This window comes from Meleagris gallopavo, chromosome 3 (assembly GCF_905368555.1).
Source record: "Meleagris gallopavo chromosome 3, MGAL_WU_HG_1.1, whole genome shotgun sequence".
Taxonomy (NCBI): domain Eukaryota; kingdom Metazoa; phylum Chordata; class Aves; order Galliformes; family Phasianidae; genus Meleagris; species Meleagris gallopavo.
In genome coordinates this window covers 61,221,243-61,240,216 of record NC_139406.1, presented here as the reverse complement: position 1 = coordinate 61,240,216, position 18,974 = coordinate 61,221,243, and the positions used below count along the sequence as shown (strand labels likewise).

At 34.3% G+C, this 18,974-nt stretch overlaps 1 protein-coding gene across 1 annotated transcript in view; it reads right to left on the bottom strand.

Annotated features, from left to right (window-relative positions):
- PREX2 (phosphatidylinositol-3,4,5-trisphosphate dependent Rac exchange factor 2) overlaps positions 1 to 18,974 on the bottom strand; it is a 177,327-nt gene that overhangs the window by 64,267 nt on the left and 94,086 nt on the right. The window contains exons 21-27 of the mRNA XM_085221224.1: positions 16,346 to 16,463; positions 15,325 to 15,509; positions 12,574 to 12,735; positions 9,416 to 9,638; positions 8,901 to 9,108; positions 3,706 to 3,885; positions 237 to 331 (exon numbers count right to left, since the gene is read on the bottom strand). Coding sequence (XP_085077350.1) covers positions 237 to 331; positions 3,706 to 3,885; positions 8,901 to 9,108; positions 9,416 to 9,638; positions 12,574 to 12,735; positions 15,325 to 15,509; positions 16,346 to 16,463 — 1,171 coding nt within the window. The remainder of the gene's footprint in view (positions 1 to 236; positions 332 to 3,705; positions 3,886 to 8,900; positions 9,109 to 9,415; positions 9,639 to 12,573; positions 12,736 to 15,324; positions 15,510 to 16,345; positions 16,464 to 18,974) is intronic.

Here is an 18,974-nt window from a genome sequence, read left to right as displayed (position 1 = left end):
GCTAAGAGCTTTAACTAATTCAATCTATCTACAGAGGTGCTGGAATGCCGTCTCTTTCACAGAAGAACTCTTTAAGTGCAGCTCTAGCTAGGCAGAAACAAAACAACACACTTCTATTACCAAGGAGGAGGCAATTTTATAATGAAAACAGCAACAAAAGTGCCAGGTAAATGAAAAGAGTAAACCTGAGTAAAAGGAACCAATGACAGATTCATAGCTGACTTCTCTAAACATACCTGAATCCATTTCATCACTGTGAAAGTAAGAACTGCACTGACTGCTACAAATGCTGGTGAACGACGCAATGGAGTTCCTGTTGCTGTTGCAATCACTTGGAAAACAAAACAAAGCAGAATTAAATAAAGCCATGTCCTTTTACACAGGCATTATATCAAAATTATAGATATTTTTTCCCTTTTCTGCTTTTGACCGTAATAATGGGACAGTCCTTACAATTTTTTTATTAATAGTAAAGATCTCTGTACTGAAGCTGTCATAATTTACAGTCATGGTAGGGCTCAGACAACTAGATTCTCTAACTCAATGATACCATTTTCATTGTTAAGTTTCCACTGAAAGCAAGTATTTGCAGACTGAAGGTATATACTTTCAATGTGAAACAACTAAATTTTCTTACATGAGTGACAGTTTTTTAATCTATTGCCTCAAACAATTTAGTAACTTTACATTTAAATTCAGTATTCAGTCCATAACTAATACAGTATTACCAAGTACTCTAGTTTTATGACTTGCAAACTAGAACTCATATTGGGCTTAGAACAGATTTAATCCATTTCACTAGCAGAGCTCAAATTACAAACTACTTATCTCTACCAGGCTTAGTTTCAAGCTGCGACAGATCTCTTTCTTCAGAGTGTCTGGTATGATGCTACATTTTGGTTCTAGAAGAAGAGTGTTGATAACACACCAATGTTTATAGTTGGTGCTAAGCAGTGTTGTACAGAGCCGAGGCCATTTACAGCGAAGGGCCAAGGAGCTGGGAGGGGGCAGAATCAAGACAGCTGACTTAAACTGGTCAAAGGTATATTATGCAGAAGGAGTTTCTGAAGGAGATAGAAGTTCATCTCATCTACTCCACTCGCTAAGAAGGGAGCTAGCTGGGCATTGGTCAGGGGTGGTGGGCAATTGCTTGTGCATCACTTGTTATATTCATTCACATATATATTATCCTTTTCTTTTTCTTTTAGTAGATAGTTTTGTCTCAGCCCACAACATCCACTTTGTTTATTTTCTCCTCATCCCACAGGGAAGCGGGGGAGTGAGCTAAGGGCTGCGTGGTGTTGAGCCAGCTGCTGGGTTAAACCACAACACAGCCAAAATATGTTTTATTAGTCCAGCTTTTCCAAATGCTCATTCTATGAGAGATGTAGACGTTTACATACATAACTTCAGTGCAAATTTTTATGTATAAAAAAATTCACTCATATTGGTATAGTAAAGAGATTTGGGGATTAAAATTTGAGGGTTTTTTTCCTGCTGTTTTCTCTGCCATAGATACTACACTCATTCATTTCATCCTCTCTCTCAATAATAAATTGTTCCACACTGAAAATAGACAGAGAACATATCTACTTCTGCAGCATAGAGTAAAACTTAACCTTTTGCACTGAAAAAACTATGAAGAAAAAATTGAATTCTAAGTCTTCAACAATGAATGATTTATTCACTTCAAGAAGATTCTCTAGATTCAGGAAATGATCAAGTAATTATCCAGTAGAGGGAGTCTTAAAAACCCCAGTGAATACAAGATCATGTACAAATGTACCTAAAGTACATTTAAATGTAAGGAATTGGCTCTGGTTCCATGAATTGAGTGTACCATAAATCAAGACATAAATTGGTATATTTTATATATAGCTGCAATTATTCATTCATTTACAAGCTCCCTATTTGTTTTGTTTATTTTTGTAAAAATAGAAGTTACCCTTACTATTTTTTGGCATAGTAACTTACCTAGTCAGTAGTCAGCTACAAGTGAGTGGGGAAAATGTTAAATTGAACCAATGTGGCATAATTACAATCAAATCCATTAAATAGATGAAAAGACATCAGTAACATGTTCTTACAGTGGATGAGCAGTCCAAGGATTATTAAGAATTTCTGGCTGGATATTAAGAAATGTTTTCTAACTAATTCTGTTCACATACGAAAGTCCCCAAAGGGAAGATGAAGGTTATTTAAAACAGGATTGTGCTAAGTATGAGAAAATGAAACATGGGAAAATGAGAAACAGATTAGACATAACAACTATATGCCATATCATTCTGTTTTTTCTGTTGTTGTTGTTGTTTTTGTGTTGTAAGGTTTAGAATGATGCCCTACAACATAAAATTATGGCATTCTAACAGTTAAAATTAGCATACTAATTATAATAATGTCACAATGGGATCTGAAAATTCAAGTTTTGTCTAACGTAATTATTTAAAGAAACTAAAAAAAAAGTCTAAAAAGGCAAAAAAAAAAAGTGATTCTACTTTCTACTCATAATAACGAACCATGATAATGAACATACATAACCATTGAAATAAACATGAGGCATTAGTTTTAGATCAATCTATGTGTGTTCACTATCATGGTTCTCTGCTCCGAAAGTAATGCCTCCTGCTTATATCCAACTGATACAAAGAACACAATAACACTAGTGGATAAAGTAAATTCTCAGCTACAAAACACTATTTTTCAACATAGTCACCACCATTAGCCATGCATAATCACCAGAAATGAAGAAAAGCCTGCATGCTGCGCTCTCAAAAATCTGCACCAGCAGAGGTGACCCACTGTTGCTGTTACCACTGCTGAAGTTCACCACCCACTACCTCACTGAGTTCACATTCACACTGATGAATGTCAATGCTGTTTTTTTCCCATAAAGAGGAATTGACAGACTTTTGCTTCATACGCATTTCCACGTCAGACGCCATTTTGTCAGACTGCCCCTCTGCTGCCATCTGTCACACGGCAACAAAATGCAATGGAATACTGGTGGAAAGGTTCAACCTTTAGTCTGCCATACCACCAACATCCACTTTGTCGTGGGTAAACATAATAAATTAGGAAGCATTACTTCTGGGGAAGCCATTGTATAATAGAGCCTTATTTTACTTACAGCTAAAATTTAATTTAGATTTTACATCAAGTGTAATTAACCAATTCTCTTTGTGCATCAGGAGGTTGTCTTTATAAAGACCTGTGCTTGATATAATTACTTCTTCCTTTTCAAATTTCTTTGCATTTTAATTCACACTAAGGGTGATGCACTATGAATTCTAGATGTGGTATGCTGCTACAATATTGACCAGAAGAAGAAAAAAGAGTATGTATTGAGAATCAGATTTTTTTTTCCTTGAGATCAGCAAGAATGGTGGCCGTGGCCTCCTGCTTTCCATGGCAGACATTCAGATTTTGTTGGGGAACGTCATAACGAAAACATTCTATTTCTTACAAATAATCTAAAGAAAAGTTTTATAGCTCTGGCTGTAATATCCTATTAAGTTTAAGGACATTGAAGATCTAATAGCTAATCTATAAGCAAACATGTTTATATTACATGTCTTGTAACATATCTTGATACCAGTCATTCTAGAAATGTCAGAATCACTTGTTTTTATATTCTTCTTGGTTTTATACAAACACACAGGCTTGATTTGTTAGACAGACAAATAAAAATATTATTAGTAAAAGTACCTGTAAGAATCCCTGTTGCTGATAGTATCATGACCAGAATCTTCTTGTTCATCACCTGTCACACTGAAGCAGACTTTCTTTCCATTCCTTTCCCCCTTTTCATTATCACTGTCTGCTGGTACTAAAGGCTCAGGTGTTTTACGTTCTGATTTTGGAGAGTACGTTATTGAAGAAAGAAGGCTGAGAGAAGAAAAAAACCCAAGATTTTTAATGTTTTTCAAAAGTGATCAACAACAGATTATTTCTCATCAACATCTTCCAAATATTATCCTATAATATGACATGAGATTATCTTAATTCAGTCCCTATCTGTTTGAAACACTGTTTGAAACAAGGGACGAAGGTGGTATATTCTCCTATTAAAAAGTGTTACAGTTAACTTGATCATGCTTTAATCAATGAAACTAATCAACTATTCGATCCTCTATGAAAGCAAGATTCCATTTGAGGACAAAATACATCCTGTTCTTGGAGGCATTTTGTATTAATGGAACTACTTTTAGGAATGAATCAGGTGCTTCTCAGCACAAAACAAGACAACAAATGAAGAAACTATTTCTCTGTGAAAAATATGTATTTTCTTAATTACTGTTGTAGCAAAGATGGCAGCTTGCATCACAAACTCTTTCAAAACATTTTAAGAATTGTTATTAATATGCCTGTGTTATTTCCTCACATTCCAAGTGCGTAAGTCACTATCACTAGTAAAACTGATGATTAATCTACAAGCTTCTGTAAAGATCACAAAATGACATCCAGTCAAGAACAGAGAACAGTACAAACTGCTGTATTTGGAAAATGCACATATATTGGAAGCAAAAAGACTCGTATTCCTGAGTGATTAATTTATATTGAGAAGGAAATGTTCTCATTTACTTTCAAAATCAGAGCATATAATACAGACTATTCTGTTTTAACAGAACAAACACTCCACTGCAATGATCTTTTTAGTGTTTGGATTTGGAAGGCAGCATTTTTCTTCCAAAACTTCTTTCTAAATTGTAATTTTTCATAAAATCAGATGACATTGGGTTCTTAAGAAATTAAGGAATCATACACTTCAGAAATGAGATAGGGTAAACTATCCCCATAATGCTGTTTGTTTACTATAAAGCAATGAACACATAGCTCAAACAATGGCTCTGTCTCATTGAAATTAGGACCTGATCGATGTTAACATAGGGCTTGACATTAACTTGAAGAAAACAAGGATGGTAAACAAAGCTTTTTAGCAATTTCTTTCACCATTTCTGCATAGATTTTTCCTACTAAAAACTAATGAGACAGACTGACAAATACATGTGTCAGATACGCGTATCCTGTATGAAGGAAAAGGTACTGATCTTAACTGTAACTGAAATATAGATAAGTTATGTATAAAATAAAAATAATTCTACCGAGCCTTAAACTCATCCATCCACTAGAAAGACATATTTGAGCTACATGATGCCTTAATGCTTCAGTGTGAAATCACCACTCAGTTCTTCCCTATCACTTTAAGCAATCTCTTAGCAGGATTCAAAGATGGGAAGGAAGATGGAGCGTGCATTTTACAGCAGCGTTCAGTTTGATCTATCTTCTCTTATGTGTTATGAAAATGTAGATCTTAAAAAAATCAGTTCTTTGTATCTGTAAGACCAATTACAGAACGTTCTGAATACCAAAATACAAAAAAGGAATTAGACATATGGCAGGTGACTCTAACTTTTCCAGAAAGGTCAGTTTCAAGAAGACCCAATAGCACTGTCCACTGGAAGATGAGTTAAAGAATAACTAATGTATACTTCTCTTATTTTCTTGTGTTCCCATTATCATCTCCTTTTAGGATAAAAAGAGAAAAGGCCATTGGACAGATACATTCTGGTAACTTCTTGTGATTTTGTTGTTCCAAGAAAGTAATCGAGAGTAAGAAACAAACAAGCATAATGAATTGCTATTTCAGCTCCTGAAAATATCTTCCCCTAAGTAATTATTTGTCAAGAAACAGACAGACTATTATATCCTGTTCTTTTATGCGACTGTTCAGTCACTGCTGCCAAGATCTTGGAAAAAGACTGATGAAGGTAGCTGGAACTTTTCCTAAGGGAGCTTTTCACTTTCTCTCAGCATGCAGGCTCTTTTTCTAAGGAAATTTTTTTGCTGAACTACTGTGAACGAAAGCTGGAACTCTGCATAACAGAGCTCTGGAGTTGGAGTTCCTGAGGTCACTGAAGTGCTTTCAGAAACCCAATTCAGGGAGTCTAAAACACACAAAACCGGACCTGGTCTCAGAAAAACACATCAACCATCTTTAAACATACTTATTTTCTCGTGTTTCTTCTTTTTAAATATAGTACATTGTATTTTCTTTGGAGATGGTCTACCTCAAACAAAATTGTCTTAGACATCCATCTGTCAGAGGAAAAATATGTGTATGAGTAGTAACTAATAGCCAGAAAGTCCCTGTAAGTAAAGAAAAACAAACAAAAAAAATTCCAATAAACACAGAAATTTAGAACTCAACCAAAAAAACTCTTACGGATGGAATTAATCTGATATGGAACCCAAATAACCACAATTCTGCTAGTATGTCAGAAACAAAAGATGTTATGGTCAGTCTGAGCATTAAGAATGGAGAGCCAGCCCCTTTCCCCTAGCACCCAAGAAAGAAGAAAGGAAAAAAACAAAAAACAAAAAAAAACAAAAAAAAACCCAATGCAACTTGTAAGTTGGTCTGACTTTTCCTCATGCAGAAAACTGGAAAGTGTTCAAGCTCCCAACAAGTCTTTCAAAAAACACCTGTGATCATGGGAGCATGCTGACTGCATGTGAAATAAGAATATAAAGTCACCCTGTAAGAAAGCAACTGGAGGCACTTATTCTCGTGTTAATGCTGGGCAACTGGCAACAGTACTAAAGAAATACTGTGATACTGTTAAGCTACTTGAACAAGGAGTCAATGGAGCTTTGAGAGGCTGTGAGAAGGGAACAAATGCCTTTTTGTTTGTACCTTTCTCTTCCCATTCATCCTTTTTATTTAGGAGCCATAATGGAAATTATTATAGAAATAACGCTGGGAATACACCATCTTCTCTTACTTATCCCCTATATTCACAACCTCTTTGAGGTGAAACACTCATCTTTTTCAGTTCTCTTTCATTCACTAACAGATAGGAGAGGTTGGGCAGATATCACCGTCCCTGGATTTTGAGGGTAGGGACAAAGATTTTAGCACAGAGCAGAGACACCTGTAACATGACAGAGCAACAGTTTCTCAATGCTACTATTACAAAGGGTACCAAACAGTCATTTAGTAGCCCAATCTGTATCATTTAGACTTAAAATCGTGCTACTGTGGTCCTATTTTCTTTTCTGATAGAATCATAGTAATGAGGGTTAGGTTTTTCTTACATAGAAAAAGGTAATTCAGTAAATAAAGACATGAATATTATTGTTGCTCATGTCAGAAGGAAAAAGCATGCTGAACAGCCATTGTAAAGTTCAAGGACCAACATGTTTAAGTATACACTTAGTAGTTGGACTATGAATATTTCTAGTTACAACATAGCTGACTGATTATTCTATCTTGTTATTCTCTTTCTTAGTAATCCTAACACTTCTCTCATGAGGTATTTAGTAGCTGTAACGGTGTTCTGATACAATACACCACTTATTCCTCAACTGCTCTCATTCCTCTGGCTTCCCTTTTTCCTATTCAGCAGTTGTAAGTAGGTCTCTTGCATATTCCATTTCCTGCATGGAACTGCTTTGCTCTACAATAATTAATAAATACTGACAGTCTACTCAAAGTCTGTTAGGAATAAAGAAGGAAAAAGCTGAGTTTTACAAATAGTAAGGTGCACCTTATGCAAGGTTTATTACAATGTCAGTGCATAGTAACTTCATGAAAGAGGGAAGAGTGAACCCTTGTCCTTACTTTCACAACTGTGGGACTCAAAATCAATACAGGCAGATATATGATATACACATGCAAACAATATGTGTGTCTGTAAATACACATGTATCTGTAAATATGCACTTGTATGAGCAAAAGGCTGAGAAGTTGCTGCACTCTTACGTCACAGAATCATAGAGCCATCAAGAGGGTGGAAAGCAAAGTGTGATAGTCTGGTAAATGGAGGTTCCTGAAATATTTATTGACTGAACTTCCACATATGATCTTCTGACTTTCTTGATCATCAGTTACAATACAGGCACCACAGATAGTCATTTTTTAGTGCATCCAAGCACTGAAATCATAATCACTACCTTCAACATGATAATTAGTAGAACAACTTAAAGCCAATGAAAAAAATTCTTTCTTTAAAAAATGATAAATCAGTCTATACTTACTTTCATTCCTATGCATTGCAATACATTACAATTACTTTTTTACTGTGTAAAAATTATTGCTTTACCATCTAAATTATACAAAAAGATTCCTACTCAGAAACAACTATGAGAGGATAAGCCCTCTTATGGTCTACAAAATAACAAAAGGATATACCATCTTTCTAAACTGAAGGACATGATAAAAGATCCTTTAAATTAAAAAAACTTTGTAAAAATTCGTATTTTCAAAAGGAATCATTCATATCACACATGGAATCTTTAACATCAGAAACACCTATCATTCTTCATCCTCAATCCAAGCAGTCAGCTCACTTATCTCACAACTGGAAAAGTACATTTTAAATCCTCATCTTCAGCTAGGAAAAAATGATGTGACTTTGAGCCTCCCACATTCAAATCAAGTGTCCTAATCACTCAAATGCGGCTCTAGACCTAGAATCCTTCATTAAGGCTAATTTGTTTTTTAAAAATGTCTAATAAGCTGATAATCTTCCTATCAGTAAAAAATACCTTGCCAACAAATTCATCTTCAGGACTATACGGTAATCACTGATGAGTTATAAATAAGATAATTTTGTAGTTCTGCCTCTTGCTTCCATTCCTAGTGAAAGCCTAGATGACATACACATTTCATATTTCTCTCACCGCAAAATTATTATTCCATTCCACACAAAAGTTATAAACAAAGGGGTAAAAAAATAGGTATGTGGGAAAAAAAGAAAAGAAAAATTCTGCAATTCTTACAATTCTTCTGCAGTCAATATTGATTTATTGATTCCATTCCACATAGAAGGGACACCCATATTCATTAATACCATCAATGGAAAAATTAAAAGAAAGCCTAGATAGTAACATTCACTTACTCATCTATCTGACAGACACAGGTTTCCATCTCTTTCAGTGCAGTTTGTAATTTGAACAGCAATTTCTGGTAGACATCTTGTGTTTCTAAATCTTCTTCTTTTAAGAGGTACCTCAGACCATGACCCTCCTGCTGGCTGAGAGACTGTCCTGAAGGGGCAGCCATAGTAGTAATGCTATGTTGAACATAAATCATAGGATTCAGTTTACCTAGGAAAAATACAAAGCAGTTAGATTTTTATATGCTGATATAAATTTTTAAGTAAAATAAGTAATAAAGTTTGAAATATCCACTTGAAGCTTCATGTAATTATTTGATTTGGCATGTTATTTTCCACATGCAAGTCTAACTACTTAAGTAAAAAGTTGGTATGAAATTACAATTAGCTTTTATTATGTTTTAAAGCAAACAAATACTGAAAAAGGAGGATTTCATAAAGATTTGTCTTAATGTTAATATTTTATGATTCTGTAACAAAACTACTGGACATAGTTCCTTCACACTCTACTGGCCTACCTTGGTCGTTGTTTTTATTCCCTTTTTCATGTGAAGAATGTTTTCTGCTGTCTAACTGTACACCAAAAGCACTTCCAACAGAAGTTGAGGTTTTAGGGTAAGAGACTTCCATTACATTGATATGGCAATTGGTTGGACAGAAATCACTGCTGTGAAGTGGTGAAATCTTTGATTTAGCTTGCTTGAAGGTAGGCCAAGCTCTGTTTTTTAATACTCTTGAAAACTAGAAGTGCGGAGGAAAAAAAATTTTGATTAGCAGCTGATGTATGTCAGCAATCATCTGACAAACCTTAACTACATGACTAGAAAACAAAAGTTATAATACTGGCTATACTTCAATTCTTAAATCCCATTTTTCTCTCTCTCTCAAAAAAAAGATAATTGTAATGGCTTTGTTTTAATATATTTTATTTTTTAAAGTAAATGATACATTTTATGAATATAAAATTTATTTTCCTTGGAGTATATAAAATACTAAACAGTGTTCCAGGAAAGGAAGCCTAGAAGTACTCTACAATTCAGTGCTGTATTTCACATGACATATACAAACACTTCCTGATACAGACATAATTCAACAAATTTCTAAAAAAAAAAAAAAAAATTGTAAAATTTTAGCTTGGTAAAGAATATAGAAAAGAAAGAATCTGCAACTATATACTATGAATTCCATACAGAGAAATGGCTCTCCTTAATGGTAACCATGGCTGCACTAGTAGTACTGACAGCAGGCTGGTGAACGTGATTGTTCCCTTCTGCTCAGAACTGGTGAGGCTGCTGTGCCCAGTTCCTGTCTCTCCAGTATGAGACCTGGACATACTGGAAAGAGTCTAGCAAAGGGCCACAAAGATGATGAAGGTAGAACCTGTGAGGACATGCTGAGTCAGTTGAGACTGCCTACAGAAGGATGAGGGAGTCTTATGCAAATACTCAAAGGGAAGATGCAAAGACTGTGGAGCCAGGCTCTCCTCAGTTGTATCCAGTGAAGAGCAAGGTGCAAAGAAAGAAAATACTGCAAAGACCTTTGATACTAACTCAGTTATGGAGCATAACTCACCCATAAGAATATTTTGAAGTTAACTTGTACAGCTTATTTCATACAATATGTCAGTACCAATTCAATCAATTAGGATTTGACTAACATTTTAGCTGACCAAGATATATGCCCTCTGAGAAGTAACAGCTTTTTGTGCTGGTATTCAAATTTCTGTTTATTTTGGTGTCATATTACTTCCGCTTGGTAAACTCCTGATTGATAAATTATATTTAAAACTTCATATTAGAATATGATCTGGAAGGTTAGAAGAAATCCAATTATGGAATTGTTCAAAGGCTGAAGAATGTACAAATAGTTAAGAAGGACATTCAATGATGAAAATATTTCTGCAAGCAGTACATATTTCTCATCTCAATCTCCCACACATCATTCTCCAGAGAGACCAAATGCCTGGCTAAGATTTAATCAGGTCATAAGTCAGGCCCAAAATTATTTTCATGTATGTGTTGAGAAACATCTGGGACTCAGGGTACTAGATTCCAAGTTTATAATGAGCAAAATGTTCTGATAAAAATAATAATAGTAGGAACTGCAGAAATCTATGGGGTTTCTATTTATAGAATTCGAACTTTCACAGTGAAACCAGGAGCCAAGCCAAGCTCAGGCATTCCGAAAGTCTTCTGTAACTATGGTTACCTTTACCTTGCCAAGAAAACGACCTATCTGTTCCTGCAATTCACTGCATTATTAATTGTTATTAAAAGCTCTAACCGTGAAACTACTGATTTTTGAATGTATGAGCTTAAAAGTGCAGTTAGTATCAAATATATTTTTCTAGACAGCACAAGCATGATGAAAATATCCCCTCGGCTTATTCCTAACCAGCATAATACAATAAAATTTCACTTATTTTCTTGGCCTCCTGTAAAGAAAGTGTACATCATTGTCAACTTTTTTTTTTGCTAGAGGAAAGGTATAAAATACCTCATGCTACTCAAGCTCTAAATATGCTATTATTAATATTAAAACTAAGAAATTTGCTTTCAAAACAATATGTTGATTTTAAACTGTTTAGAAATGTGGAAATCTGTAGTTCAGGCAAACAGCTGAGAGTCTGGATGTTAAATAATGCAGTATCAGTACCACTTTAATCTCTCCTTCAGGGATTCAGCTCCTGAGTTTATTCCATTTTTTTGGTGGAGACTACCCTATCCGAGTCTTTGGAAACCTTTGTTTTGTTTTGTCTTTATCCTGTACAGAACTATCCTTACAGGTTTCCCACCTCTCCCTTCAGAAAACATGCAACTTAGAGAATAGTACAAAGCTTCTACACTAAGCCTCTCTCTTTCAGCATATAAAATATCATGACAGACATATTTTTAAGTGTCACAACTCAGATTTCTTAAAATTAGTCCCAAGTCCCGAATAATCAGGATGTTATGGGGAAAAAAAAATAAAAGAAGGCAGTATGAAAAACTAAGTATGCATCTTTAACAAACGGTTGTTTAGGTTAGGTCTTGCTTAACTAAACAAATACAGAAAAATACACTGACAATAGTTATAGATCACAATCTGGCTTATTTGTTCATTTCTATCTATTTAATCTAGATCTCAGATGTATGAAAGTCAGAAATATTCAGCTCATTTTGTGCTATAAAGTTTTATTAACGTAAGTTAATCTAACAATTTATAGAGATATTGTTCTTAATAGGCAGGCTAGTAAAAGTCATGCTAATTTGAAGGGCATAAGAGATGAATAAAAGAATAACAATTCAATATTTAAAATTAAGACATACTAGAAGGAAAAACAATTCTGCTATTATCACTTCATATTTGGTTTAAATCTGCAAGTTCACAATATTGATCAAGAATGACAGCCCTTTCGTAGCAAATATGTAGTTGATTCTATCTGCAGCTGAACACAGCAAACAAGAAAGGATATGAACTACCCAGTGTCTAAAAAAGGGATGATAAAGAGCACTGTTTAAAAGCTATTTATGTAATAACTCAGTTAAAGCATTCAATGCTCAATATAACTAATCTTTCAGCCGTATTTTTTTCACAGTAACAAACATTCAGAAGAATTATTCAAATCATACAATTTTGCTTGTTTATTTTCCCTTAAAAGACAATTATCACAAAGCTTAAGGCATGCAAGCCATACCTTTTTGTAACTAGAAATTCTTCGGTAGATATGTTCAATTTTCTCACTGCAAATAACACTGAATTTACTTTGAAGCTCAGTAGAAATTACTTCACTTAAGGAACTGAGGCTGTTGCAGTTCTGCACAAACTGCTCATCACTTTTTGCCAGTGCTTCCAGAATCTAAGAGAATAAAAACAAGATCATCACATTATGAAATAAGATGACTAAAAGAACCCTTTACTTATCATCCCCTATAATCTAGGCTGAGAAAGTCAGATAATCGGTTCCCTTCTATCATTATAGGCATTAACTTCACAGAACTAAATCACAAAAAAAACAATGGAAATCTGGGAAGCAAAAAACGTTTCTCTAAATTTGTCTCTGTCATTGGCATAAATTATACCTGTAACAAGTAGTTCCACTTGGCTTCTCATGTCACTGTCTCATAATGGATTTACTACTAATTTCCTACTAATGCAACCAACATGGCTCACCTGAAATTCAATATCTGCTGTAATTACTTTAGCAGCACATATTACAAAAAGCCTACGAACCAATTCATTAGTTGTAGCAAACATTCATTATATCAGCAGATGAATATTTAAAAAAAAAATGAAAAAGCATATAATAAATCTGAGTGCTTTCCTTTTTTTCATTCTTTGCATAGAAAACATGAAATAGTGAACAGAATAAGCTATACTGGCCAGAAAAGACTGAAGTCTTGCTATGAGGAAAATCCCAGCAAGTGATGGTAGAAAACTGAAAGAAAGGAGCATTAAACAGTCAAGGGTAGTACATAGCCCTTTTTTGAATAAAAGATTTATTTCAGGTACTGAAATTCACTGTATGATGGAGCATGGGAGATCCCTATTGCAGTTGTGTCCAACCTCTGAAAATGTGTTTGAAAAGCACACGTTCAAAGCCTTAGAAAGATCTAACAAAGGCACCCCAAATCCAGATTAACACATGTAAACAGAAGTGGCTTGAATTTTAGAGATAATCAACCACCTCCAGGCAATTTATCATAAAAACTGGAAAATTTTTCACAACTACACTCCAGAAGTTTAAACAAAATAGAGAAGTTCAGTGACCTAACACAAAGAAATCTTTTTGATACCAGACTGACCACATCAGCCAGTCAGTCTACATAACAATTTTGTAAGGCAATCCCATAGTATTAATATTATATCAACTTGCAAAGAATTCTGAACAAACAACATATACAACATTAATACATCCTGAGAACAATGTCTACAATTCTCTTCTGCTACCATTCATTACTACTCTATCCATCATTGTGGCTATAAAATACAAGTTACAAGCCTGATTAGTTTAGAAAATTTTAGGAAAAAAAAAATGACACTATACAGAGATTTTGGAGTACAAAATTTTAACTTTTTAAGAAGTTGCAGATTATGCATGAGAAGATCCTGAGGTTTTTCTCACATCCTCAGGAGAACAGAGGAAAGACTAACTCTTTTGCAACAGTTAGTACTTACTGCATTAAAATATTCCAATTATTTTGGTTACACTTGCAATTTTTCAGTTTAATTAATAATATTATTTCAATAATTTAACGAACAGATGAAAAATATGTTAAATCCATTAAAATTAAATAACTTTTGCAATACAACTTTGGTTACTTGCCATCAAAACACAGTAAAGATTTGTACAGTATCAGAAAGCAATCCTTCACTATCAGAAGCAATATCAGAAGCAATACTTCACTATATGTGATGCAGAATAGAGATGTTTAAAAATGCAAAGCAACAACAAATACATGGCAAGATGAGAGAAGAAATGGAGAGAAGCATATTGCCTAATGCAAGTGCAGAGTTTAAATATACAGCACCAAGAACCATTTGCAGACAGCTATGATTGATAAAATGCCACTATAGTTTTTATTATCGCCTTTGAGCAAAGGAGTCTGCTAATTTTGTTGTTATTTTTAAACCACTGGACACTTTTTGATCACTATCACTTTTTTAACACAGTCATATTATTAAAAAACAATATGGAAGTGTAATCTTTGAATAATTAGCCAGCCTAAACAAGCATCCCAGGGTCTTGAAGGAACTTAACAATGTGATTGTCAAATGTAAGTTAGTGGGTGACAACCCTGACTACAGTAGGAGGGCTGGAACTAGAGAATCTTTAAAGGTCCCTTTCAACCCCAGCCATTCTATGAACTATCAACAAAAAACCTTCACAATCCCTTTCATGTCTATTGCATGTTTTAATATTTGGAAATATTCACCAAAAACTCCTAAGTTGCACCTGTTTTTTACATCATCTCTGATTTTGCCACTGTTTGTCACCAAGATATGCACAGCTTTATTTTATTTTAAAACATAAAAAGATGCTGTGCTACTTCTATTACTCTCACTGAAACAAATTTAAGTTGTATATGCTATTTTGCTTCATCAAAACCACATTTGGAAACTATTGCCTATCTTCACAAAGTTTTGATGTTTCACTGAGTCTTCAACTTTATTTGAAGTTTTATTTGATAATTAAGAAGATAGGAAAAGATGCAGGAAGAATGGAAGACTGAAGCTCTCTAATGTTTGTTCAGTTTAGAGGCTCAATTTATATCCGCACCATAACTTATTTTATTTCCTGAGTACACAGTCATTCTTCTAAATGTAACAGGAACAAAGGTCACAAGATATTAAATGAAAAGCATACAACCCTAAGCAGAAAAAAAAGATGTTGCTGCACTGGTATTAAGCTTAGCAATAATAAACACATACAAAAATTGCTTCATACCTTTGCAGTCAAGCTGAAAAATCCCTTTGGTTCAATCATTTTTTCTAACACGTGGCACTTGATTCCAGCTGTGCTGTCATACTCGTAAACCACTCCATACTCCAAATGAACATTATCAACAGTCAGGCTTACATGATCTTTCTTCCCATCAATTATTGCCATAGTGTTAAACTTGTCAATTACCTCTAGAATAAAGAAACACAAATTAGTAGAGGAGCATTGGCCATTAAAAAATGAATAATAAAAAGGCAGGCAAACATTCTAGAATAGGTAAGGTCTGATGATTCTACTTGAAAATGTACTAGTATCCCAACTAGGAGGTGAGTGATTTAAAAATCAGAATGCCAGGAGGTTTACAAATGTTAAAATACCACTACTGCATTAACAGACTCATCACTACAGACTCTTTTTAGAAAAAGTCGTTGTTTAAGGGAACTAATTCAATTTCATTTAAAATTTAGAGCTATACAATGCAACAAAAATAAATTGGAAATCTGAATAATTCTAAATAAACTAGAAGAAAATGCCCAGAAATGAAACTACTATGTCAGCATTTATTTAGATAATACAAAATTCCTATTAACCACCTCTTCAATTATAATCCTTATACGTGCATATGAATCCAGACTTATCTAAATGTCAACTGCCTGAAAATAATCTGAAGGATAGCTGATCTGTTATTTCTCATGCAGTAGTCACTAACTCATCTAATTTAACCTTCAGTGATTACTAGTGGTGACAATTCAGATAATTCCCAGCATTAGAAATAAGAATTGAACAGTTTTTCCCTAAAGTGTTCACAGAAACTTTTTTTTTTAATGAGACGTAACAATTTTCAAAGAACAGCATGTTATATTTACCTTTTTAGAATACAGAAAAAAGCAAACCCTTATGTAAAGCACATCCTACTGTCTGACTGCAGCTTCATCTCTGAAAAAAAAAAAAAAAACCCACTGCCTACTTTCCTTGCTACTTACACCAACATTCTGAGCAAAAACAAAATCAAACTAGCACCATATACCTTCCACTTTGCAGTCAAAGGCATCTCCTCCATCATCTCCTGGGGGCTTGGCATTTGTTTTCTGAAGATCTTCCTGTGCGCTTTCAATGCTGTTGTAAATCCATTGTATAGAGTCTTGCTAAAAAAAGAAAAAAGAAAAAAACAAAAACAAACAAACAAAAAACTTCTACAAGTGCAATTGGTAGCAAATTGTCTAACTGCTCTCAAAGATGAAATAGTTGATTTAATGCCCTGATTATTATAATTTCTATTACTTTCTGAACCCAGTCAAAAATAGTATTTTGAAAATACAGAGAATTTTGGCTTTGGCTAAAGCATTTCAATTTACTAATTTATTTCAAAATATATTGTCACGAAGCAGTAGCAAATCTGTGACAGTATGACATCCATCAGTTTCACGTCTCTGCCAAAAATAATCTAAGCCATTTCAAATCCAACTGCAGACTGAGAAATATTTGAGATAAGAAATTTTGAAAAAATAAAGAGAAATAATTTTTGCTTTGCAAAATCTGCAGTTCATCCACAATACTGACAAAGATTATAGAATGCCAGCCAACCAAATAGCATGTCCACCTAATCTATCACCCATGTATCACTGGCAATAAGATTACATACTACAGCCTTCATTTTGGTGTTTTTTTTCTCCTTTTTGACAGTTACTCTATTAGATGTTTTATTTTACCACCCACTTATCAAAACACAGTAAAAGGACAGAATCTCAGGCCCCACAAGTTCATCATCTTACATGATCGAGATACATGTGAATACAAGAACAGTGGCTTGGTCACATAGCCTATGGAAGCCATCTGTAAGCCTTGTATCTTGTATTTTCCCCTCACTTGTTTAGACATACGCCCATCACATCCATATGGATTGGCCTATCAAACATGGCATCTTCAGAATGCTCTTCTCTTCCCTTTACACTTCAAAAGAAGTTTGACTGTCAGTTAATCATTCCCTCTGTAACAGCTACGGCAGAATAAGTGGCGCAATTATGACTAATCTGAATTCACAGAATTTAAAAAGAAGTCTGAGTTGAGAATTCAGTGTTAAGCAAGAATTGCAAAAGTTTAAGTTGAATGTTGAAATGCTCAGGCAAAATGCCAAATACATCAGATTATGCTTTCATAATATACAATAGTCTGTCACTGTCATTAGTCCCAGATAACTACATTTCCACACAATCAAGGTACCCCTTCTGTATAGGTTCTGTAGATTCATCAATGCCTTACTTCTCACTGAAAGGCACCAAAATATTTTAATAAGGGCCCTTGACTTTCAGAGCCCTCTGTTAGTTGCTGGAAGATATCTATGCAAAAGCTGAACAACAAAAATGGTTTTGAAACTCACTCGTCTTTGTAGGTACACCTGAAAGTCTGATGCTTATTTGTGGAGTCTTACAGGTTTCCTTGGCTCAAAACATGGGCAGCACTAGGACTGCCATGCCAATATCTAACAAGTGATGTACGTTATGCCAAAGATTTCCTTTGTTTCAGAATTTGATCTAATTGTGAAATTGAAAAACTACCTACTTCAACTGGAAGTCAAGCCTTCAAAAGCTAACACAAGACACAATGCTGTTTAATTTGGAACCACGTTCTCTAAACGCAGCACAAGGGTAACAAATTAGGCATAAATCTGTCACAAAATGATTAGTATCACTGCAAATAATTGTTTGGAATTTCAAAAAGCAAAGTCAGTATTCTTTCTCAAGGCAACACCAAGAGTATAAACATTGTCCAACAGAAGTTACGCAGTTATTCACAATGCAACAGTGTGAAATGAAACTTCATTATTCAGGCAGCTTGGAAGACCCCTTACACTGAGAAGTGGAAAACTCAGAACACATAAAAAGATTCATTTTCAATTAGGAAATTGCCAACCACAGGAGAGACTACAATATTCATGTTAATTAAATGATAGAGTAATTACTTATAAAATAGGATAAATCCATAGTAATCTTCCAAATAATTAAAAATCCACATTTCTGATTAGTAAATTATAGTTTAGCTGTCTTGATACCAGTAGGAAGATCGCCATCTACACAGTTATCTTATAGCACTTGATAGCACTGAATTCTAAACAATGATTTTCTTACAGATTCTCATGAATTTGGGGATTTTAGTTGCCAATGATTTGCTAAAGATACATTTTTTTAGATTGAAATAAATACTCTGCGTAGGAAAAACAGGTATGTATTCCAACAAGTTACACAAGTGGATGAAAAAATAAAACAGCAGTAACGTTGCATATAAATTCATTCCAGCCAACAGTAATTACTCCTATTCCAATGTCATTAACTTCTGGAGGAACTCCACACTTAGACAGGAGAGAAATTGCACCTGGTAGAAAAAAAATAATCTTTTATCCTAGCCAGCTTTACTATTTGTGCACATGGGCTCTTTACCAGAGCCCATATTCCCTTGTAAAATAGGTGAGCTCTGCCTTGCTATGTATGTAACAACTTCAATTTCATATTGCAGTTAAAAAAGCACAAACATTCAAACATCTTCATGAAGACAGTATTTGCACGACACAGTTCCAATTCTTGCTTAGAATTCTTATCTCATTTCTATGCATTAGGTTTGAGAGAAGAACTCCTGATTTTAATTGGATTTTTCTTCCCAAT